The following is a 25183-nucleotide window of genomic DNA, read 5'->3' as shown; positions in this document are numbered from 1 at the left end:
AGTAAGTTTAAAAGCCGTTTCCTAATAATTTGGGAGTCGTCAGCGATGAACACGGTGAAAGAATACCGGCGGACTACTGTTAGACATTACAATTAGACATTCCTTAAGCAAAATACAGAAGAAAATCATAAAGGTACATTACAATTTCGAAAGAACTATTCGCATTTAAAACATTCTAAATTTATTTCTGTTATCCTTATCCTTGTTCCAAGCATAACCATACAAAATTTTTCTTGTTACATTTAAAAATTCTAATAGTCATTCAGTTTTTAACAGAATGATTAAGATAATATTCAAACTGAATAAATTGAAAGTACAGACACAGTAAACGGTTTACTCTCACACGTCCTGTGTTTAACAAGAGGTTTATAAATATTTCCAGAGAGAGGTTTCTCACATACATTATAGAATAGAGTTACTGGTAACACTGCTCCCTTAAATTAAAACTAAACTTAGCCTAGACAATTACCGCCAACAGGAAGTTTATATTCTATTGTGAATGAAAGTAATTGTATCAGAATCAGTATTGCCACTATGATATTTTTATTTTAGTGTCGAATTTTGTTTATGAGATGAAAGAAACCCAAATTTATTGCTATTTGATACAGTATTAATAATTTCAAGGTAAAAATAAAACAAAAGAAATAAGATCTGTTTCAGTAAGATGATCTTGGAAATATATTTTTCTTTTATAATTTCAATAAGCTATGGCCAATTATGGGCCGATCGCCATGAAAATAGGTCGTGTGATTTCTGTCTATATCAAACTTATTTCTGTTGAATTATATGTGGATACCAACATTTTAAAGAGATTTATGCTCGTTAAAGTGATTTTCGGAAGTGAGTCTTATATGGGAGTTATGACTAATTACGACCGATGATCATAAATTAGGTGAAATAAATTCTTCATATGTAAAACTAATTTGTAGTGAAATTTGTGTAGATACCTATTTATGACCGATAAAGTCCTATTTCGGGAGGACATTTCTATGGGGACTATGTAGAATAATGGAGAGATTTTAGCTAATATCAATAGGCTTCGTCCTTATACCGATGAAAATACATGTGCCAAATTTGATCAAAATATCTTGTAATTGTGACTGTACTTTGCGCACAAGGTTTACATGAAAAGCCAGCCAACCAGACGGACATCGTTTAATCGACTCAGCAAGTGATTCAGAGTCAATCGGCATACATTAGACTAATATTATTGGGCGTTACAAACGTCAGCAAAAACGCATAACGCCTCTCCACTATGTTTAGAATGGGTTCATATGGGACTTTTTTGGACGCCACAATGTTTTCTATGGTTGAAAGTTGACTACTCCATGTACGTAAATTAGCAATGATTTTAACATAAACATATAAATTAATATAGACTGGACCACTAACATTTCGTTTTTTAGTTAGATACACTAGAAAACTGTGCTAAATGCAACGTTCATTACCAACCTGTATAATAATACTAAACTAAATAAAATCATTACCACTCATTACAAAGTAATGTATGCAGTAACTAGTCGACATTACCAAAATTCACAAAATTTTTTATGGGATATTATTATTATTTATGATATATATCTTTTTCTTTTTCACTAATAAAAAAAAATTAAATCGCATATTAAGCGACAATTTATTTTCGAGGCTGGAAAATCGACGAGTTGGCATCATTAACATACAATTGCGAATTAATAGACGTCAGTAGATAAAAAAAAAACAAACAAATAAAAATTAAATATTTAACATATTTTAATTATTAGATAAATTAATTTCCGCAAAAATAAAAACAAAAAGTTTAATTCCATTTGCTTCAATAAAGCAAACAACCAATGTATTAAATTAAAAAAAAATATATTAAAGACAAAAAAGTGGTGGTTCTGTATGTACACACACATATTGATTTTGAACAATAATAACTAACAAACAGTCATATAGTGAATTTAAAAGTAAATTTAAAGCAAATATAATAAAGAAGCCAAAATAATATACAAGTTTAAGAACGTTTAGAGAACAGCCTAAAAATATGCTAATAAGAAATTTTTTATTTCGTTCGAGTATTAACTACTATTTGCCAATGCGTCGTTCGCCGCATTCCATTTTGTGACATCATTTAGCCGTACGACGCTATCGCAAGTTTCGCAGTCATTCTAATAACAACAACAATAATAACAATAACAGCAAGAACAATAATAATAACATCATTTATGACAACCATCACGATACATTATCAAATGTTAAAGAGTACGAATATTTGTCACACAATCATTTTTATTATTTCTCACCACAGCAGCAGCAGCAAGAACAAACCACAGATGCCAGTGGTGTCGATAAGAGCCGTTCATCGCACATCACTATCGACATCGATGTGAAACGAAACGGTATTACCGATCAAAATGACAGTTCAATTACAACACTGACGAACGGAGCCACAAAACAACAAGACGATAGACAACAACAACACCATCAATACCAACACCAACACAGCAACGATCGTATGAATAGCACAAACACAACAGATACGCAAAACAATCTCTCCGGACATTCATCGCAATCACAATCACAGCGCTCTTCAGTTCTTTGTCGAGTCGTGTTAGCGACGGTTGGTGTTGGTCTTTTAGCCGCGATTGTAACGCTTATTTGGTACTACATGGGTTGGACATTTGGTTTACCCGCTCTCCTCATCGCTCTGCTGGTGATCTTGCTAACGAAACCAGGTTGGCGATGGTTTTATATAGCCGGTGCAACAGCTAAACGAGATATAATGTAAGTTTTTTTTTTTATTATTCTCTAAATATCTACTAATTTCCCAACATTTGTTTCTGTTTACATATGTTTGTATGCACATAATATTTTTAAAGTGAAGTGAACATTTTTTTCGGTTAAAGTAGAACACGATTTTAAAGAAATACTTATTTATTGCACAAGTACTAATTATTTATTGGTGGTTTTTAAATTTTACATTAAAAAATAAATTTTTAAAAACCTGAAATGACGTTAGCAAAACAAGTAAGAGTGTTAAATTCGGCTGTGCCGAATCTTGTATACCCACCATCAATATGTGACAATAAAAAATTATTGTTTCACCATACTTTACTGTATAATTTCAGAGTTGTACTTAGAACTAATTTGTGCAAAATTTTATTAGGATTGCCTCATAACCAATATATTTATGACAGCTAAAACAGTAATCCGGCGGGACATTTGTATGTGGGCTAAGTGAATTCATGAACCAATATTGCTCATTTTCAATACCAAACAAACCTTATCGTTTGGACGGACGGATATATATCGTCTTAGAATCTTATGAGGACCCAGAATATATATACTGTGACAAATATTTTGATGTGTTACAAACAGAATGACAAAACCAATATACCCCCAAACAAGAACAACAAATAATTAAATACATTGTACGTTTGTAGAAGTAGAATTAAAACACAAACTATGCAACCATAGAGAAATAAACTTAGAGCGGAAACTCAAATACTAGTTTGTTGTTTTTGGTTTAATATAGTTTTTTACTAATATAATCTCACCTATTAGGTTTTTGACAACTGAGTTAGGTCTTTCACAAGAGAGTTTCCGCTCTATGTATATTTCTCTATGCCCGCAACTAGTATGAACTTAATATTTAGTTCAATGACAGCAACAATTTTTGTTGTATGTTTTTGAGGTTTTTTTCTATAAACTTCTTCCTCTTGCTTAACTTTGTTGTAATTGCTATACTGTTGTTGTGGTTTTTAGTCAAAGAGATGTGATAATAATTAAACACACACACTCATTCACATTCACTCATATCTCAAGGGAAAAAGACAGAAAAAAAACAACAGCATTAACATCAACAAAATGTTTAAAAGAAACTTTCAATTTGATGGAGGGTCTTCCGTGAGATCGTAAACCAAAATTGTTTAAATCTCCAACTGCACAAGTATTATTTATGTTATTGTAATTTAATGAACGAATAAAGAAGAATACACAAAAGTATTTCTATGTAAATACAAAATTATTTACACTAATGCAAATCCATATCCATGCATAAATATATCTATGAGTTGTATACATATGTGTGAGTAGTTGGATCTTAACGATCGTTTAAATATTATCCATTATACATATGTTTGTATATACTACAAAATACACGTAGTTGGGTTTTAAATTACGATAAAAACCACATATCTACATACATATGTTAACAATTTCATGATTCGTAATGAGCAAAAACTATTTAAAATCTTCGAAAATCGAAATTCGTTGAAATGATATAGGAAAATATTCCTAGGTATTTGAATTAAGAAATCATTGGATTAATAATTATTTTACCACGAAAATGTAATATCCGTTCTAAAATATTGCAAACTAAAACCAAAAAGAATTGTAAATATATTTTAAGATGGCCAAGATGTGGACACGATTGCAGTTTCAAAAGAGAATTTAAAAATGTTTTGCAGCAAATGTTTCACAGTGTGGACCGGGACTTATATACAAAATTAAGAACTCGATATTTTAAACACCTGTAGATAAATCCCTTCAAAACTTACATAAAAGTGCATGAATGTGATCCGTTTTTTGTTTACATTAAACCAATACGATGTATTTATTTTATAAAGGATTTCTATTGTTACGTTTCTACCTTTTAAAAATGTTGGTTTATTTCCTTTAAATAAACCGGATTCTTTTAAATTGCATATAAAAGTTCCCAATAGTATACAAATTATAACAAGTCAAAAATGGTTTATTGTGCACTTTTTCCATCCAAAATTCCTATTGTAAACCTTTTTTATATTTAACTAGTTGACCGCCCGGCTTCGCCCAGTAGCATTTACTAATGTTAGTTCTTCAAGTTTCTCCAACCCACATACACCTCCCTTTTCTTATTTATTTGTACTGCATACTTAAGGGAGCTTTTTTAATTACAGCTGAGGACTAAAAAAATAAAAAAAATTCCGAGTTTTACCCGGAATTTTTTAATTTTTTTCTTTACATACCATCTCCTGAAAATTTCGAATCGAATAAAACAAAAATCAGCCAAATCGCTACAGCCGTTCTCACGTGATGCCATTACATACATGGACCATTTCATTTTTATATATGTACAGTAGTTTTGACTTACCTGCCTTTCACTTAAGAGCATTTTGCATATAAGTGCACAAAACTTGTGTTTTGTATATTTATTTACCAAACTCCATATAAATTCTTTAATTTAAGTGCATTGTTCATACCTGCACATTTAAGATAAGTGGATAATACTTTTGGAAGCTATAACTGGTTTTCATGAAAAAAATTTAATTTAGCTGCCTAATACAAAATTAAATCAAAACAAATAAGAAAAATACGATTTTGATTGAAAAAATATGGTGTACACTTCTTAGTAATTTTAAAAGTAGCTAAAATATCAATTTGACGTTATTTTTAGACGGAAAAATCACAAAGCTTCGTGTAAATTATTTGCCGTTAGCTGCTTTTTTGGGCAGTAAACTGTAAATGCACTTACCAGCATCAATGAGCAGGTAAGTGCATCGAGGTTAACTGCATTTTTAACTTACCTGCACAAAATATCGTGCAAAGTTGATTGTGCAGGTAAGTCAAAATTACTGTATATAGATAATCGTTTTTGAATATGAGGGTTAATTTATTAAAAAATACAAAACAGCAATTTTAAATATCATTGTGTTTTTATACAACCAAATAGCCTGTCGTTTTTGTAATTGTTTTGTAGATATAATACTGAATCACAAAAAGAGTGTTTAGTTCCTTTATATACCAGCAACATCTTCTAGCAATTTACAGCATGATCTAGCGGAGAATATTGGATTCCTACAATAATCATACAGTGCATTTACAACTGCTTCACATTTTATGTTGTTATAATCCCTAACAATGTTAATTAACATTGGTTATATGTATGTAGAAATTTCCACTAGTGGTAATATTGATGAAAATATTAATGCTGAAACCAGCCGTTACAAACCGTTAAATTTAAATTGATAATGCAATTTCATAACACGTTTTCTGGGTTGTTTTATTCCACATACGTTAGGAGAGTCTTAATAATTCCTGTTAAAAACACCACATAAAAGAAAAAGTTTATTTAAAAAGACTTGTTGAGAAGATTCCGTGACATCATAGCCTCATCCACCCTTCATGATTTCTGAATGCCTTATTTCTGACTTTGCTCCGTTCTGTCAACCAATCATGGTGCATAGCAAATAGCTTCTAGAATTCCATGTACTTCTGAGGTTTGGTGTTGTTTTTGGAAGGATGTTGTTCATTTTAATATTTTTTAGCTCTTTGTGTGAGAAATTTCTAGAATCAACCTTCTCAAAGTATAACCATAACATATTTCGGATTTCCGGTACACTTTGGAGGGATTATAGAGTAATGAAGTACTCCAAATTTTGTCCAAACTCCATAAGTTATTGCACAAAAAACTGTCGTGCAGTTGTAACTATCTGGGTGTCTGAATCACTCTTTGTTTAAGTTCTTATTATCCTATTGTCCCCTAAGCAAAAGTGCTGGAATTAATCGCTAGATATCTAAACCTGAGGGGATTTCCACTTTAATCTTTTGAATTTCACCTATTTAGTCTATGTGTAGACTCAATTTCAACAAAAATGCAGAGGCTTCGCATATGATTTTCAAAGTATTTTTTTTACTACAAATAAATTTTATCAGACTATTTAAAAATCAAGCTTGGCTACCCATTCGAAACGGTTCAAATTAAGATCATTTGAGCCAAACCAAACATTTAAAATAAATTACACCACAAACACGTTGTAAAGAAACAGTTCCGAGGAACAGTTAGTTCTAGAATTAGTCTTTTCATCTCTGATTTGTGTTTGAAATTGTCACGCTTGGTATCAGTTAAATGATTCATTCTTGTTAAATCTACAAAATTATCAAACGCTATGACAAACACTCTATATAAGTTCATGCATTTTTAACCGGTTCACCGAGTTTTTCAAAATTTTGAAACTGAAAACCAGGAAAACCGGTAAAACTAAATCTATATTGAAGTATCAACAAGTTGTTTGTTTATCCGTTGGATGAATTTGGTCAAAGTCATAAAACAAATCTTGACAACTGCGGTTGGTTGTATTTTTTTTATTTTCAATCTTATCAATGCGTGCAATCAATCGTATACGAGTAGTAGTTTTCATTTAGTTATAGCATAAAGTAAATAAAAAAAGAATGCTTAAATCAAGCAAAAGATCAAAGTACATTTTTATAATGAGGTTTAAATTAATTTAGTAAAAATAAAAATGCTTCGAACACGAAACAGAGTTCTTAATTGTGCTTCTTGTTGCTTAAAATTTTAGTTTATAAATTAAAAAAAATACTCATACATTAGTACGACTATGTATAGATTTACAAAAATTCAGTTGTAGTACATTAACACTGCACAGTGAGGGATTTTGCAAAAAAGAAATGAAATAAAAATTTAACAGCCTAACTGCAAAAGCCTTAAAGTCGATTTTAAGTCCATAAAGTAGACTATTATTTTAAATTTCGTACCATAAAATAAATTTCAAATATAATTTAAAATGTTGTTTTATTATTTCAAAAAAAACTTTTTGTTTTTTCTAATTTTCTTTTGTTTGACGTTATAGGGAATGAATAATTGAGAACATACTTTCCAATAATTGTACCTTGCTTGTTCTGCCATGGTTTTGAACTTTTGTGTACATTTTGTTTTTTTAAATTTTTGAAATTTCTTTTTACATTCGTTGAAAAATATATTCATTTATTTGAATGTACATATATGTTCGAAAAAGTTTTGAAGCTTTTTTCAAATAAAAACAACAGTTCTATTTTAAAATGTAGTCGACTTTAACAAAAATTAACTTTAAAATTTCTTTCATAGTTAGGGCCTAAGTTTTTAACGAAGTAAAGAACACTTATGTCATATGTATCATTTGTAGCCATGCAATTTTTTGATTCAAGAAACTGCACTCTATATCAAATCTCTAATTTGGATAAAATAAGTTATGAATTATGAATTTCTTAATATAAATTTATTTCACGATTCTTTACTGAATCAAAATTTATGCAAATTGAAAATTACTTCTTTTACAAAACTTTCTGTAAATACCAAAAAAAGTTAGCTTTAAAAATTCATATATGTAAACTAGATCAGATGAAAAATATACATTTAAAATATATTATTTATTTATGAAATCTACTATCTCATTTATTTTAATATTTTTTTTCGCGAAATCCCCCATTGTGGGCTGTATTTTTGTTGTATTAATTTGGACTCTTAATTGTATTAGTTGTGGTTTTTATAATTAAATTTTGTTGACTTTGTGTTTCTTTATTTTTATATTTTTTGGTGTCATGAGAATGAAGAGAGAGAGAAACACAGAAACTTAATAGATACACATCGATGCAATAAACTTTGTGAACCAACCGCTATATTGTAGAGTACACAATTTAAATGCTATAGGTTCAATAGTCTACATTTTGTTTATTTTGTTTGTCTGAATATTTGAATATTTTTAATCGCGATTATCGACCATTAAAAGTGGTTATAAAAACTAGTTTGAATCAAACAAATTCTAGAATATTTTTTATAGACTTATTTAGCTTTATTAATCCGTTATTTTTCACAACTTTAAACTAAGAAGTTTCCAGGTGAAATTAAGAAATTAATATTATATACTTTATTTTCAAAGTATTAAATTAATGTACGGAAATTCCACATTTCCAAGAGAAATGTCTTCACCTAGTTATTTTTTTTAATAATAAAAAGGTCCAGAGTTCATTAATTTGTCACGTGATCAATATGCATAGAATTATTATATTTCAAAAACTTTGAGCGTTTATATTTCTAGTAAATATACAAATAATAAGAAAGCAATAATTAAAATTCGTAAAACTACAAAAAGTAAATGAACGAAAACAAAATAAATTGTCATTGTTGTGAAAAAATTAATTATAAACAAAACAAATTATAAACTTAAGCTTTCTTCATATCGAGGGCCTATATTCAAAACTATCTATCTTTGATTTTCACGAAAATTACTTTTTGATTGTAAAATGTTCTTTAAAACATCCCTCATCTATGGTGTGAATTTCATAACAAACCTATTTTTTGTCGATTTATTTGCATTTTTGTTATTTCTCTATCTTATACAATTAATTTTTTCCGAATGCAAAACCCTCTGTCTTTTCAAATACTTAATTGTCAAATATTTTTTTGGAATAATATTTGAAAAAATTAATTGTAATTCTTACTAATTTTTGCATGCTGAATATGAATTTTACATTTTTCAAAAGAGCCAATGCCAATTCTAAATTGAATTAGCATAAAAATAAATGGTTAAAGTTGGAGTTTGCTTAAAAAAGTATCAAATATTATTTTACGATAATTTACACCAATCAAACTCCACAAAAAACCCATTGTAGAATTAGCAAGGTACAATTATTAGAAAGTATGTTCTCAATTATACATTCCCTATAACGTTAAACAAAAGAAAATTAAAAAATATAAAAAGGAAATGCCAAAAAAAAAATAATTGAATTTAAATTTTTATTACAAAAATTTACTAACAATTGAAGAAAAACTATATTTTTTTAATAAGTGTGTATAATTTCAGTTAAAACGTAACAAATTTAAAAAATATCGCTGTAACAAATTAAAAAAAGTTAAGTGATTAAATATATAGTTTGACGTTTTAGGGGTGAACATTGGAAACTCTCTCTAATAATTGCACCTGGTAACTGATTGTACCATGAAAAAAACCTAAAAAAGCCAAAAAAAAACATTTTTTCTATAACTTTTTGTTTAATATTGTTTATTGTTAATTTTTTATCTTATGTTGTATGATTATCCGTTATCTTAAATAAATCACGTTAAAAACTGACAGATGGCATAAATGAAATCTAAATTATGTAATTTTATTAAAATTACAAATCCTATCTTATCATTTTCATACATACACACTGAATATTTTGAGAAGAAAAACCCTCTATCTATCATAAAGTCCATAATAATGAAACATTTTTAAAACCAATTATATGTGAGATTCAGTAGTTGCTTTAAAAAAATATTGTAGAATACCGAATTTTAATAACTCAAATAATACGAGAAAAAACTGTTTTTTGGCTCTCCTGAAAAGTTGTGTTTTTGAAGATAGAGGGTTTTGAATATAGTCCCTCGATATGCTAAACAAATAAAACAAAATTGTTAAGTGAACCAAAAAATATATTTTCTTGTCAATGTTAATATAAGTAATATTTTCATAACGAAATGATCTAACACCCTTATTAACCCTCTAACCGGCATTATAACGGCTAATATGTGTAAAGTGACAAACAATTTACTTATTGTGATAAATACAAACGTACACTTGTCTTTTGTGTTTTTTTATTCCAACGTATTTTTTTATTCAAACAATAACCTGGTATATTTTTTTACCTCAAAATAACATTGGCCGGTTAGAGGGTTAATATTGGCGTTTTTATTTTATCAAAGGTTTGTATAACACATTAAAATAAAATAAAAATGTTCAATTTTATTTTAGATAATAATTTGCCCGTTTTAGGAATTTTGATTTAAAGTTCCACATTTAACTACGACAATTTGACCCATTTATAATAATTCAATATTTTAACAAAATTTTATGTTTTTCTGGTGAATGGTATTAAGAATGTTGATTGGATATATTTCTCAAAAATGTTAATTACCAAGTTCTAAAGTTTTCACTTATACCAAATATTTGTATAAGAAACTCCAGGAAAATCACAAACGTCCACACAATTAATAAATAAAATTATGAACTTTTATTTGATTCAAATTAAACTCAAATAATTGACAACCCTAATAAGGAATTCCGTATCGAAAATCGATTAAAAGTTGTAAAATTGGATGCATTTTACATTAATATTATGTTAATCTGTTTTCGGGCTATATTTATAACTAAATTTGCTTTCCAGCTTGTTCTAAATAATTTGTTATAGCTTTGCAACGTTATGTTATGTTATCAATAGATCGATTAGATTTTGAGTTCAACCTCTACACCATTTCAAGTTGAAATTGAAAACATTTAAAATGATAACAAGAAATCCATAGTTATAATATAAAAATTCAAATTGATATTAAGGAATTAGAATAGAAAAAAACAATTGTTAAATCCAAATTAATATTCACACAGAAAAAAAAATTTTTAAACCGTTTCAATTAAAATATTTATCACAAATTGAACTGGTTTCAATTATTTCATAATTAAATCAAGTATTCATGTGCTCAAAAAAAAATCTGATATTTTCTATTGAATTTTGAGTTTTGAATTTGATAATTTTGACAATTGAATATACAATTTTCGTTATTGGTTGAACTTTACAAACTTTACAAAATACAAAAATTATTGAATAGATAATTTTCGTAATTGAAAACACATTTTTGTTATGTTTTGTGTTTTCAATTACGAAAATTATCTATTCAATAATTTTTGTATTTAAAGTTCAACCAATAACGAAAATTGTATATTCAATTCAAAACTCAAAATTCAATAGAAAATTTAGTTTTTGAGCACATGAATACTTGATTCAATTATGAAATAATTGAAACCAGTTCAATATGTGATAAATGTTTGAATTGAAATATATTTTTTTCTGTGCAGAAGATACAAATTGAATTTGTGAAAATACAACGATATATTATTAAAATATACAATTTCTACACATCTGAAATATTGATCATAGAACCACTAAGGTATACATGTGTCTGTCTTTTGAAGGTTTTTTCAGGTACTCAATGTATTTTTCTCTACAAAAAGGTAAAAACTGACATGCTTGTGAAATATATAATTTTCTTTAAATATATTTCTGAAAATCATTGAATGGTGTTGAATACCCAGCTAAATATATGGAGTAGACAAAAGTACCCATTTATTAACCTCTACAGTCTAGAAGAAAAGATCTAGGGGTATGAAATTATGCCCAAATGTTTTTAGATCAGATAGGTTTGGTATTGAAAATTAGCAATCAGTGATATAAAAAATAGAGGGAAATTAATATGTAACTTCTAAACGGTAAGTCCGATTTGTTGTCGAGTTTAAGTTTTGAACTTGGACCTCATGGGCCCACCAGGGGAGCGACCAAGGGTCCTCAAAGTAGGACACCTCGGGTATGTTACATTTTGAAAACGATCTTATTTCTTCGTTTGTGTTCCGATTTCAAAAAAATACACACTTAGAATCTCCTCATCGAGCACTAAAAAGAAAAACCTCGTCGAAGCTATCAATTATCATATCAAATTATGATAACCGATTTTAGATGGCCCAATATGTTTTAATTATTTTGTTAAGGGTTCCGATAACCCCGACCCTGATATGGATATTATAGCCAAAATACTAAAAATTCCAATTTTTGTTATTTTTCAACCATTTTTTTGGGAATTGCGGGATTGCTGATAATAAATTTCAAAATTTGTTTTTATTTTTCCATCTATCTTATATATATAAAAATGAAATGGTCCATGTATGTAATGTCAACACGTGAGAACGGCTGGAGCGATTTGGCTGATTTTTTTTATTCGATTCGAAATTTTCAGGATAGAGGATTTTGTCTACTTTTCAAAAATGTCGCGACGTTTGAAAACAAAAAACGAGGAGACCTAGAAACAATGATCAAAATATAATGAACCGCTTTATTACTGATATTTTCTAGTAATAAAAATGTTCAAATATCGGTGTCCGTATTATATTGGTGGTGGATATATATGACTCGGCATAAGATTTGGATTATCTCAATTTCAATAGAAAACAGTGTAGTAGTACTTAAATGCTACATATTAAACTCAAAATTTACTAACTATAAAAATAATTTATAACTCGCATTATATTTAATTATACATAAAAATAATTATTTATACTTTGAATGCAAAATTTAATATTTATTTCAACAATCTTTAATTATATAACTAGGAATTTGGTTACATTTAACTTTAATAATTATTAAAAAAGAAGCATTCAAAACTTGCTGCATCTTAAATTAAAATTTTAAGTTAAGATCTTAAATACAATTGCTTCTAATTTTGTTTCGCAATATTTAGTATATTGCTAATTAGTTTTGACTATTTTGAATAAGATAAATTTGTCGAATAGGAAGGTATTATTATTTAAATGTTTGCATTTATTTAAATGTTTCCTGAAACCATGAAAATTGTTTGCAAATGAATCTACTGTGTGTAACTGAATGTTTTTTGATTATTTGTATTCAGTAATATTCAACTTATTTCATCATAAAATATATATAATCGTTTGTGTTAGAATAGAACACTGTTCTCTCTGTAGGTCAGTAGAAACGAACCATATAATTGAGTTTCTCCACTTATGAGTGTTAGTTTATGTGACTCGAATTTTTAATTATCAATGTGGCCCTGAAATTGAAACTGCTGAAAGTGAAATAACACACTTAATGATTCAATTAAACAATATAGAATAAAATAAAGAATATTTTATAATCAAATACATTACACAAATACATACTGACTTACCTTTTAAGTTTAATAAATAAATAATAATAAATGCAATGACATTTATGTATATTTTGTTTTCAATATTATTTGAAATGCATGTACGAGTTGAGTATGGTATCAAAGTGATGTACTTACTCATACACTTATTGTTAATTATGGTTTATGAATGAAATGTTTCCAAAACATGAAAGATCATTGACTGCACTACATTTTCCATATAAAAAAAAACAAACAAACCAAATCGATCGAACTAACAAATATTTAAAACATATTTACGTGTATTCAATAAATTACTTACTTCCTAGTTAAAGTGGTGTTTTGGACCTTGACTTTGAAAAACGTACGTACCTTACTCACACATTTGTAGTTAATGGTCATTGATATCACACAGTGACACTAAATACAAGCGACATACGGACCAACCGACATATTGACAAAAAGCAATAGAACACTATTTGTACTATCATGACAAAATCATATGTATGCATTGTTATTGGTACACCTCCTCATTAATATTCAAATCGCATACGTTTTAAACATGATTTTAATTTAAATTTCTGGTTTTTGTAGTTTGTTTGCTGTTATTTATTTATTTTTATTATGTATTATTATTATTATATTTTATAATCATGTGCACATACACGTAAATTTAATCATCATACAGGTACTGGTCAAATTTATGTAGACCTACATTTAATTACATACAAACAATAGATTCTTAATCTGGGTCAGCTATGTTATCTCAGTCAAAGTATCTCAGTCACTAATTTTAAAGCTAAGTATCAACTACTTTCTGAAGGTTCAAAATACAGTAAAAATTCTACAAAAAATAAATAAGGGTGTTTTATTCTGCTATGCCGAATCTTGTATATCCACCTATATATTAATATTTAAATATTTTTCTGATATAGGGGTCAATTATGAATCGATCCTCACAAAAGTTGGTATAAATATTTATTTATTTCATATAAAACTTGTTTATGTCTAATTTCATCACGATATTAACTATTATAAGACAATTAGTAATGTTCAAGTAATATTCTGATGGGAATCTTGTATGGAGACTATTGAGAAATTTCAGAGTACTTATAACTAATTTAGCAACATTTTATCAGAATTTTCACATAATCATCATATTTTTGACTGCTCAAACAGTATTCCGAGGGACATGTGTATGGGGGCTATGAGAAATCATAGAGCGATATTGCCACATTCTCAATAACAATCATAAAGTATTTGCAAAAATTTCTAAAAAAATACTATTTTTGTTTCCATTTCTAGAACATAATGTCTAAAAACTCATATACTTCATACATAAACTTTGATCACAATTTATTGTGCGCACCCTTTTCGTTATGTTTTTGAATATTGCTTTGTATTGAATAAGTCTATGCGTGTATTTGTGGCTTACTAATGATAAAATTCACACCAAGATAAAGAAGAAATGTAAACAATGTTAAAAAAAATAAATAAAATTGAAAACATTGATTTATTGGGTGACCTTGAACTCATGCCGGAATTTAAAATCTCATTAAACTATGGCTTTAAAAAATGGTTTAAATCATTTAAATTTAAAAGGAAAATCAACAAATAACTTAACGTAATAGTTGTAAATTTTACACTATTTATGGGATTTATACTACAGATTATTACAGACTAGCATATCCCGGTGCACTTCGCTACCCCTATTCTAGTAAAATTAAGAAATATGAATGGATTTCTGATACAACCTAACTACGTACAATGATATGAAAATAACACATGCAAAATATTGAGAATCTCTCAATTACAGTTTACTTGATATTCAAACAATAACTAATTTGGTATGGGAGATACCACTAATCCCATCCATTTTTATGTATTTTATGTAAAAAAAATAACTCATATCAAGCTTCACTTTAACTTTCCTTTTTATGGGAGGGGTCATTCCTACTAATCCGATCACGTTTAGCTAAACTTTGTAAAAAGGATCAGGAATAAATTCGTTTTTAGCTAACCTCCCTAGAATGGTAATAAATTGATTGATACACATTTTAGATACTTTTAGGGCCATTATTACAACTTGCCGTTATAGTTAAAGGTAACTTTAAGCAATAGAAAAGGGTACCCTTAAAGTTAACTTTAAGTATAACGGCAAGTTGTAATAATGGCCCTTAGAATTATAGTTCTCCAGATATTCGAAATTAATTATTTACTTTGTATGGGAATTGCCACGACCACTAATAAAATCCCGACCATTTTCATCCAATCTCTGTAAAATGGTAATAGATCTATGCGGACAAAGTTTGCAGAATCTTGTAATTATTACTTTGTATGGGAGGTGACTCACCTCCTTTACCGACCCTCCATTTTGATTCCCCAGACTTTCGAAATAAATATTTACTTTGTATGGGAGGTGCTACGCCCTCTAATCTAACTTCGCCTATATTCAGCTAACTACGCACAGTAATAAGAAATTAATTCGTAAAAAGTTTTAACACTTTTATAATTGTAATAATTCTCCATATATTCAAAATTAAATATTTACTTAGTACAATCCCGAAAATTTTCAGCGAAACTATGCAAAATGATAAAAGAGCCATTTATACAAAGTTTGAATAATCTTGGAATTATAGCTCACAAAATATTTAAAAATAACTATTTACTTTGTATGGGAGGTGACTCGCCACCTGTTAATATCCGTCCCATTTTTGCTTAAACTTCATGCAGTGATAAGAAATTGATTCGTATAAAGTTTAAAGACCGTCACAATTATAGTTCTGCAGATATTATACAATAACTATTTACTTACTATTTACATTTGAGAAAATAAAAAAAACCTGCAAAATATTTCTTTCAATCGACTTTAAATTATTAAAATATTCTTCTTCATTGTTTTCTATAACAACTCTCATTTAAAACAGAGCGAAATCAATACTGTTTAATTGTTTCTATTATTTTGTTAACAACAACAAATTGGAAAAACACGCATTGCTTTGTTTACTTTTTAGCTTAAGGTTCACATGTACACGTTTTTGCATATGTGTTAGTAACATCTTTAAACGCTTATAACTCCTAAAAACTGAACCGATTTCAATAAAATATATATTCTGCACTTCTGTGAATAAATCCCTTTAAAATGGTATATTTCTTGCCCAAATTGAATGTATAATGTGAGCGTAAAAGGTGTCTAAAGAAATCGACTTGCCTATTAATATTATGATATGCAACAAATACACTATTTATGGGATTTATACTACAGATTATTACAGATATGCAACAAATGACAGTTGTCAAAAAAGCATTATTTAACCGTATGATTATTTTGACGTTCTACAACAATTTTTCAATGGTTGTGTTTTGCATAGCGAGAGAATAAAATAAATTTTTAATAGGCAACGATTGTAATATATATGTGTTCCTCTTTCTAAACCACAACCATTCTGAAACCAGCTGATTCATATGATTCAATTTGTGATATCCTATTTATAAAATCAACATGTATGTAAATATGTATTAAGTTAGTTTTCAAATTAATTTTTCCAGAAAATTCTGTATTTGATGTCATGATTCACTACATAGAAATAATCTTTATATACATATGTATATAATTCTTCTGTACGCGTGTTAGTAACTGAACTACTCCTTAACGGCTGGGCCGATTTCGATGAAATTTCTTGTGGCACCTCCAATACGAATTAAAAATGTATTATTGCATATCTGGAGTACTGTTATTGTGGGAGTCTTCAAACTTTTTGTGCGCTATGGCAGAACAACGTTTGCCGAGACAGCTAGTTAAATAAAAATTATTCTAAATTTATTATATTCGTATTGTGGAATATTCCCTATTTTTAAGTATCTGTGATTTATTGAGTAAAACGGCATTTCTAAACTACAAATCAAAAGTTCTATTGGTTCATATAAAAAATATTTAAAAGGAAATGAAATTTGAAGCATTTCAGAAGAGATTCAATGACTTTGTAACTATAATACAAAATATTAAAGTGTCTAAAGGTTAAAAGCCGAATATATCACATTGAATCAAAAAAAATTTAGACCCATCTTCGAAATATAAAAACAGAACAACAGCGAATAATATTAAAGTTTATCTATTAAAGTCTAGTACCCATAAATATATAATATGCAAAATTATTTAATTCACAAGGGACTAGAGAGATGCCAACACATTTCCAAACTGTATGTAAGTATGTACAAGTATTATGTTTTGCTATAAATTATCACGTGATGTGATTATAATTAATCTGGTTTCATATTTAATTGACGCGGGAGGAACGCTACAGTTTGTGGGATAAACGTGTATGTATTTAAATTTTACATTCGAGTTCATAAGCTCACAAATAGTAAATGCAATATATCGTAATTATTTCTGCATAAATATTGCAATTAAACTTAGACGAGGTTCACATGGTTATTCCACTAACTATATGTTTGTGTATGTATGTATAAGAGGATGATCATCATATGATTTTGTTCGTGTGTAATGATCTCTCGTATCTACATAAATAACAATCAGCAGGCATGAGTAATTTGTTTTAAGCAATGTATTTATTACCTTCTTGACCCACTAATTGTTGATTTCAAAATCTATTTTTACACGTTTCATTACACGTACGTCTAAATACTTGTCTCTGTCACTTTATCTATGAATTTTTCGCCGATCTTTTTTAAGAGTAACAGTAAATGTATACTTAACCGGGCACTGGATTGATCGAAAGTGTCACGCCACTGTCAATTGCGTATCAACAGCGTCTCATCCATCCACTGAAAAGGCCATAATTGTAATTTAATTATGAATTTGAAAATGAAAAAATACCATAAATACGATTTCTCTAAAGACTTTATAATAAAGCGCATCAAATTGCGCTTTTGTTGCATAATAAAATTTAGTTTAGTTACTTGACTTGACATGAGACTTGACGTTTGCATCATCAGTTCATTCACAATTGTCTGTGCTATTGAGGGAGGGTGGTATTTATTTTACGAGAAATGTGGTTTTTAAATACAACCATGTATCTCTACCTCCATGCGGTTTAAATAAGTTGCAGACGTAATTTAATTGGTATAAATTATTTTAAATAAAAATTATTGTAAATTAATATAGACTTTATTTTATCACACAAAAATATTTACTTATTTACTAAGTTATGGCAATTCATTAGCACATTTACTAAACTCATTTCTCTACTTAATATACATACGAACAGACATAATATGTATTCATTCATATTCATTTGAAACTTAAAATATTTACTTTTTGGCCTAATTTCAAGCTTTGCTTTAAAATCTAAATTTTTAAGTTTTAAAAAATTTTGTTAAATATTTGATGACGTATTTAAAATATGTTTTATGTTCCTGTAAACAAATATTGAATACGAATCTGTTAAAAACAATGGATATTTAATGGTCAGTTTTGGAAATACATACATATTGTAATTTTTATCCATGCAATACATATCTTAAGTTCTAGATTTTATTTTGAACAAAATATGCCAACTCTAAAAAAATTCTCGTATGTATGTAGAATAATTTTGAATTATTAAGATTATTTTTAACATATTGTACATTGTTTATTTGACCAATATTTTATGAATTAAATAGTTTTTTTGATAACTCTACTTTGAGTTGACATGTTTTTAAAATTGACTCTCGATATACCCTATAAGTTTGTATTTTTATATCCTCCACCACCAATAGTGGTGGACCCAATAAAGTACTTAGATATATTATTGATTTTTATGAAAATATACATAAGTTGATTGAGCTATGCCATCTGTCCGTGTAAAACACTGAAATACACAACTGAAAATAATTAAATTTATACCAAAATGTTTACAATTTTTCTAAGCTGTTCTAATTTCTTCCCGAAATATGGCGCTATGATCTATAAATGCTTCCATACAAAATTCATAAAAAATAAATTTCGTACAATATGAAATCACTGGAATACACTTAAACATCTTATAAATATCTTTATCAAGTTGAAATTCGATATAAATGTTTCTCATATATGTATATAATACCCTACACTAAGTTTTTCTTTTAAAATTTCAATAATTTATATTTTTGAGTGATTTTCTGAAGTGGGCCTTATATGGGGGCTATGACCAATTATGGACCGATCACCATGAAATTAGGTCGTATGATTTATGTCTCTATGAAAGGTTACTATGTTGAATTTTGTGAATATACCAACATTTTTAAGCGATTTATGCACTTTGAAGTGATTTTCGGAAGCGGGTCTATATGGGAGCTATGACTAATTATGGACCGATCGTAACAAAATTTGGTGACATGAATTTTGTATATATAAAACTTATTTGGAACGCAATTTGTGGAGATACATTTATAAATTAAACATTTATGACCGATAAAGTCCAATTTCGGAAGGACATTTGTATGGGGGCTAGGTGAAATGATGGACCGATTTCAGCCAGTTTCAATAGGCTTGGTCCTTGGGCCGAAAAAATAATATGTACCAAATTTGATCGAAATATCTTCAAAAATTTAATAGACTCAGAAAGTGATTCTAAGTCGATCGGTATACTTTATACTTGGTATATATATACGGTATACTTGGATTTTATGAATATGGCTCCATATTTCTGTGTGAAAATTGGACTTCCAACATATACCATTTTTTTGCTGTTGACGTGACTTTGTGTGAGTTTTTTTTAATTCTGTAGTATTTACTCCGATTGATTTTTTAAATCTATTTTTCCGATATTTATTAGACAAAGTTTTGTCTATTCGAAATTACAATAGCGTTAATTGCGCCATATATTTTTGAAAAGTTGCATTAACAGAATCTGCATTATTGCAATCATCGAGTAGTTGCGTTAAATGTGAGTTGCAGAAGTCGAGGGTCTACTATATGATTTTTGACCTAAGTAAAACATTAACCAGTAAATTTATTTTCTGACGACAACGCCGAGAATTATTTATCAATAACTAATGTATCATTATACAATTTCACAGCCTAAACCAAAATTGTATTGGAGTATCAAATTTACTGAACATTTTTCTGAGAACGTTGTAAGATCTGACAACCGTGTATACGTAGCTTAATTTAAAAATAATAATAAAAAATAAAATTCTTAATTCGGAAATGTATTTGTCATTCTATTTAAAGATAAAATCGTAGAAGTTAGGTTTATATCATAGATTTCTTTCTTGTTGTAATGGTTTTTTGTCCATCACATTTAAAATTGAGAAAATTATGTTATGTTATTTTGCATTTTAGGTGACGATATGGAATTTTTCCAGTGTCTAAACATTTAAGACAATTAACTATAACCCCAATATTAATAGCATATAATGCACGCTTGGTTTCGAATTGTTAATTATTTTAATTGCAGTCAAATAAATTTTTATTTATTCACAGTTTGTAGCATGTAAAATAAATTTATTGTTTCTTTTGTTCTTTCATTGCAGTGCCCTCTTTGCCTACGTCAAGTTATTGACACTGATTAAGAAATATGAAAAGAAAAATTTCACTATCGCCGATATATTCCAAATGAACGTGGCCAATTCCCCCGACAAGGTTGCCATTGTGAGTGAAACACAATCATGGACTTTCCGTCAATTGAATGAATTCTCCAATCGTGTAGCCAATGTTCTACATGGACATGGCTACAAAAAGGGTGATGTAGTCGGATTGCTATTGGAAAATCGTCCAGAATTTGTTGGCACCTGGTTGGGTCTGTCGAAAATTGGCGTCATTACCCCGCTCATTAATACCAATTTACGTGGCCCTTCGCTGTTCCATAGCATCACTGTCGCAAATTGTAGCGCCTTTATTTATGGCGAAGGATTTGTAGAGGCTATGAATGACATTTCAAAGGAACTTCCGTCAAATATTGCCTTGTATCAATTCAATAACGAGGCCAATAAGCCGGTCAATGGCACCGCAAAGGATTTGACAACATTGTTGGATGCTGCTCCTAAGGATAAATTACCCGCTTCAGTGGACCGTCCAAATCATCACGACAAACTGGTTTATATTTATACATCGGGTACTACTGGTTTACCTAAGGCTGCTGTTATCTCTCATTCTCGGTAAGTAACTGCGGCCATACGATGAGTATTTTACTATTTTATTATTAATGTATTTAATTTTAGTTACCTATTCATTGCTGCTGGCATTCACTTCACTTTGGGTTTCCAACAGAACGATATTTTCTATACACCACTGCCTTTGTATCACACAGCTGGCGGTATTATGAGCATGGGTCAGGCAATGATATTTGGATCAACGGTTGCTATACGTAAGAAGTTTTCAGCTTCCGGCTATTTTGCTGATTGTGTCAAATTTAATTGCACGGTAAGTATACACTTTCTATACAGAATTTTCCATGTCAATAGTGGATTTCTTAATCAAATTAATGAAGCGTGTTTCGCCATTTACAACAAAAATCATTACTTTATTTGGAAATGCAATTTTTCTTCACAGATACAAAAGACCAATAATATCACAGTAGTATGCAGGCGTTCTCATGTAGCAAATCGGATTTGTTAGGGTTCATAGATTACGAAAATACTTATAGTTTCTTTCGATCACTCCATTTTAGTGAAATAACGGTATTCTTAAAGTTTCAACTTCAAAATATCATAAATATGTTATTTTAAAGCTAATTTTAAAATAGTTTCTTTTGTTTGAAAGATATTAGTTTCGCAGTTTACACAGAAAAAGAAATTTAAAAATCGAAAAATGGCTGAGGTTCTTACCCTAAAAGAAGCAAAATACTGTCATTTAAAAAAAAATACAGAGCAAGAAAAGAGTATTTGTACGAAAAATTGGAAAAAATCGTTACAATAAAAAAAGTACTAAATGGACTCCAATAAAACATAATTGCTACTTCAGAACGCCTGCATATTTCTCTGCATAGCGCCCCAAAAGTCCATTGAATTTTTATTGATTTTTTTTCGGCGTAATCCAATCAGAATCCAATTTATTTGGGGAACAAACAAATTTGTTGGTCAACAGACTCCCTCCCCCTATATATATTTTAGAATGCGATATTTCCAAATAAAATAAAGGTTTAATTTCACTTATAAATCGAAACAAACTGCTACCTTTTTTTCGGATTACGAAGTGCAACTAGTGGCGAATTCATTAAATTATCAAATAATTATCTCACTCTTGAGAATGTCAAACTCAACAAATAAAAATTAACAAATTCGCTGAAAATAGTCTGAATTCGTTACAGCGACCACCTTGTATAAATTCAACTTGCCAATTTTTTAATTCGGAATGATTCACAATATTTTTTCATCTTTTATAAGTATTAAATAATCAAATATTATTTTATATTTTTTTACAGATTGGCCAATATATTGGTGAAATGGCTCGTTATATTTTGGCCACCCCTCCATCGGAAAATGATCGCAAACATAAGGTTCGTCTGATTTTCGGCAATGGTCTACGTCCTCAAATATGGCCACAGTTCGTTGAACGTTTCAATATTGCCAAGGTTGGTGAGTTTTATGGTGCCACCGAAGGTAACGCAAACATTATGAATCACGACAACACAGTCGGTGCTATTGGTTTTGTCTCCCGAATTCTGCCCCAAATTTATCCCATTTCGATTATTCGTGCTGATCCCGACTCCGGTGAACCCATTCGTGGTCCCGATGGACTCTGTCAGTTGTGCAAACCGAATGAACCTGGTGTTTTCATTGGTAAAATCATCAAAGGCAACCCGTCCAGGGAATTCTTGGGTTATGTGGATGAAAAAGCATCTGCTAAAAAAGTGGTGTGCGATGTCTTTAAAAAGGGTGACATGGCTTTCTTGTCGGGTGATCTACTGGTGGCCGATGAAAAAGGTTACTTGTATTTCAAGGATCGCACAGGAGACACTTTCCGTTGGAAGGGCGAAAATGTATCCACTAGTGAAGTTGAGGCTCAAGTCAGTAATGTTGCTGGATACAAGGACACTATTGTCTATGGTGTTAATATTCCCAATACAGAAGGTCGTGCTGGTATGGCAGCTATTTACGATCCAGACCGTCAGGTTGATCTTGACAATTTTAGCCAGAACTTGGCTAAAGTTTTACCTGCTTATGCCAGGCCACAATTCTTACGTTTCCTCACAAAAATTGATCTTACCGGTACATTTAAGTTGCGCAAAGTCGATCTGCAAAAGGAAGGCTACGATCCACATAAAATCAGTGATGTTCTATACTATCAAAAGCCGAATGGCAAATACGAGCCACTTACCAAAGACATTTATGACAAAATCTGCAGAAATGAAATGAGGTTCTAAGAATATATGATGTACGACGCTGCTCGTCGGTTTTTTTGGGTTTCTTGTTATTTAATTATTAGACGAATTTGTTAATGACTTTTAGCATTTCTACTCTACTCTTCTTGTTTCTAGTTCTAGTAATAAAGGCGGAAGTGGAATTCTGGTTTTCGTATGTATTTGCGGGAAATAGACTATTAAAATAAATTTAATTTTTGTATACGTGTGTAATTAATTTTGATATTGTTTTTCTATTCTAGTATTTGTTTTGTTATAACTTTATTTCATTAGTTTTGTATCTTTAAAACAAATCTTATCTAAGTGTAAATTAATTATTACTATTTTATTGTAATATGTATTTGTAAATTGTTTATTGATTTTTACTTATATAATAAGTTTAATCGTGATACGTTTTTTTTGTGCTACTGATCCTCCAAAACGAGTCTTTGGTTTCTATATATTTATTTCCTATTACATATAAATTAAAACAAATAAAAACACTATAAAGACTTTAAAGCATTAAATCATAATCCTTACCCACCCGTATCTTTCCAGAATATCGTTCATAAGAACTTTATATTCCATTGTGCAATTGTACATTTGTACAATAATACAGATTCTTTGCTTAGTTTACAACAACTCCAACAAAACTATCATTACTTTTATTTATAAATACTTTTTCGTAGCATTCAGAAAATATTTTAATTGAATTTTGTCTTTTTAAAATTCATTACAAAATATTTGAAAAAGTATTATAAATGAGCAAACAGCATTTTTATTTAACATTATTTTGTATGTACAATGTATTTAGATTTAACAAATAATTAAATCAAATTTATATGTATTAGTATAAATATATTTGGTTTATTTAGCTATCAATTGTTATAAATTGTATACAACTATTATTTTTGTTCACACACTTACATACTGCATATATTTTATTTGTTTTAATTAAATGAAACCTGGGGCCGAATTAACGCATTCGATATCGCGTAATCCTGGTCGTAATTTTCTTATTTGAGATTATGGCATTCGATATCGAGTAATAAATTTAGTACATTTTATTATAATTTCGGTATTACGAGTGCGGTAATTCGGCCACTGCACTTTTTTATCATTAAATGACTTAGACTTAAAATTGTATAAAATGGTTTAATAAATATAAAAAAAAATTCCTCGAAAATTTCTTAATATTATTTTTCTGTTCCTTTCCTGGATTTTCCGATTCTCTGGATCTTTAAACACGTCTTCGGTGTTTAAATGCTAAATGGAGCATTTTGACATTTAAATAAAGATTTTCAAGAAACTCTTGAAACTCTTTATGGGGGCGCTATGGGGGCGCTATGGGGGCTCAAACACGTGCAATGGGGGCTCAAAAACATGCTTGCGTGTGCTATTTATCTGTTATACTTTTCGAGTTATAGGCATTTCAAAATTGAAATTTTGGTCCGCTTTTTTTAAA

At 29.1% G+C, this 25183-nt stretch overlaps 1 protein-coding gene across 1 annotated transcript; it reads left to right on the top strand.

Moving 5' to 3' along the window:
• The first annotated feature begins 2285 nt into the window (after positions 1 to 2285).
• Positions 2286 to 24904, top strand: Fatp2 (Fatty acid transport protein 2). Its single transcript, XM_065511165.1, has 4 exons — positions 2286 to 2763; positions 20912 to 21535; positions 21599 to 21800; positions 22801 to 24904. The coding sequence occupies exons 1-4, from the start codon at positions 2495 to 2497 to the stop codon at positions 23740 to 23742; spliced, it is 2037 nt and encodes a 678-aa protein (XP_065367237.1). The 5' UTR covers positions 2286 to 2494; the 3' UTR covers positions 23743 to 24904.
• The last annotated feature ends 279 nt before the right edge of the window (positions 24905 to 25183 follow it).

The sequence above is a fragment of the Calliphora vicina genome, chromosome 5 (assembly GCF_958450345.1).
Source record: "Calliphora vicina chromosome 5, idCalVici1.1, whole genome shotgun sequence".
Classification (NCBI taxonomy): domain Eukaryota; kingdom Metazoa; phylum Arthropoda; class Insecta; order Diptera; family Calliphoridae; genus Calliphora; species Calliphora vicina.
Note: the sequence above shows the minus strand (reverse complement) of the source record. Positions and strands in the feature narration are given on the sequence as shown.

What these genes read in the sequence shown, in the direction of transcription:
- Fatp2 (XM_065511165.1), top strand. Translation starts at nt 2,495, where the DNA reads ATGAATAGCACAAACACAACAGATACGCAAAACAATCTCTCCGGACAT. An exon ending in GCTGTTATCTCTCATTCTCG is followed by an intron (nt 21,536 to 21,598) that starts GTAAGTAACTGC and finishes ATTTAATTTTAG; the next exon opens with TTACCTATTCATTGCTGCTG. An exon ending in GTGTCAAATTTAATTGCACG is followed by an intron (nt 21,801 to 22,800) that starts GTAAGTATACAC and finishes ATTTTTTTACAG; the next exon opens with ATTGGCCAATATATTGGTGA.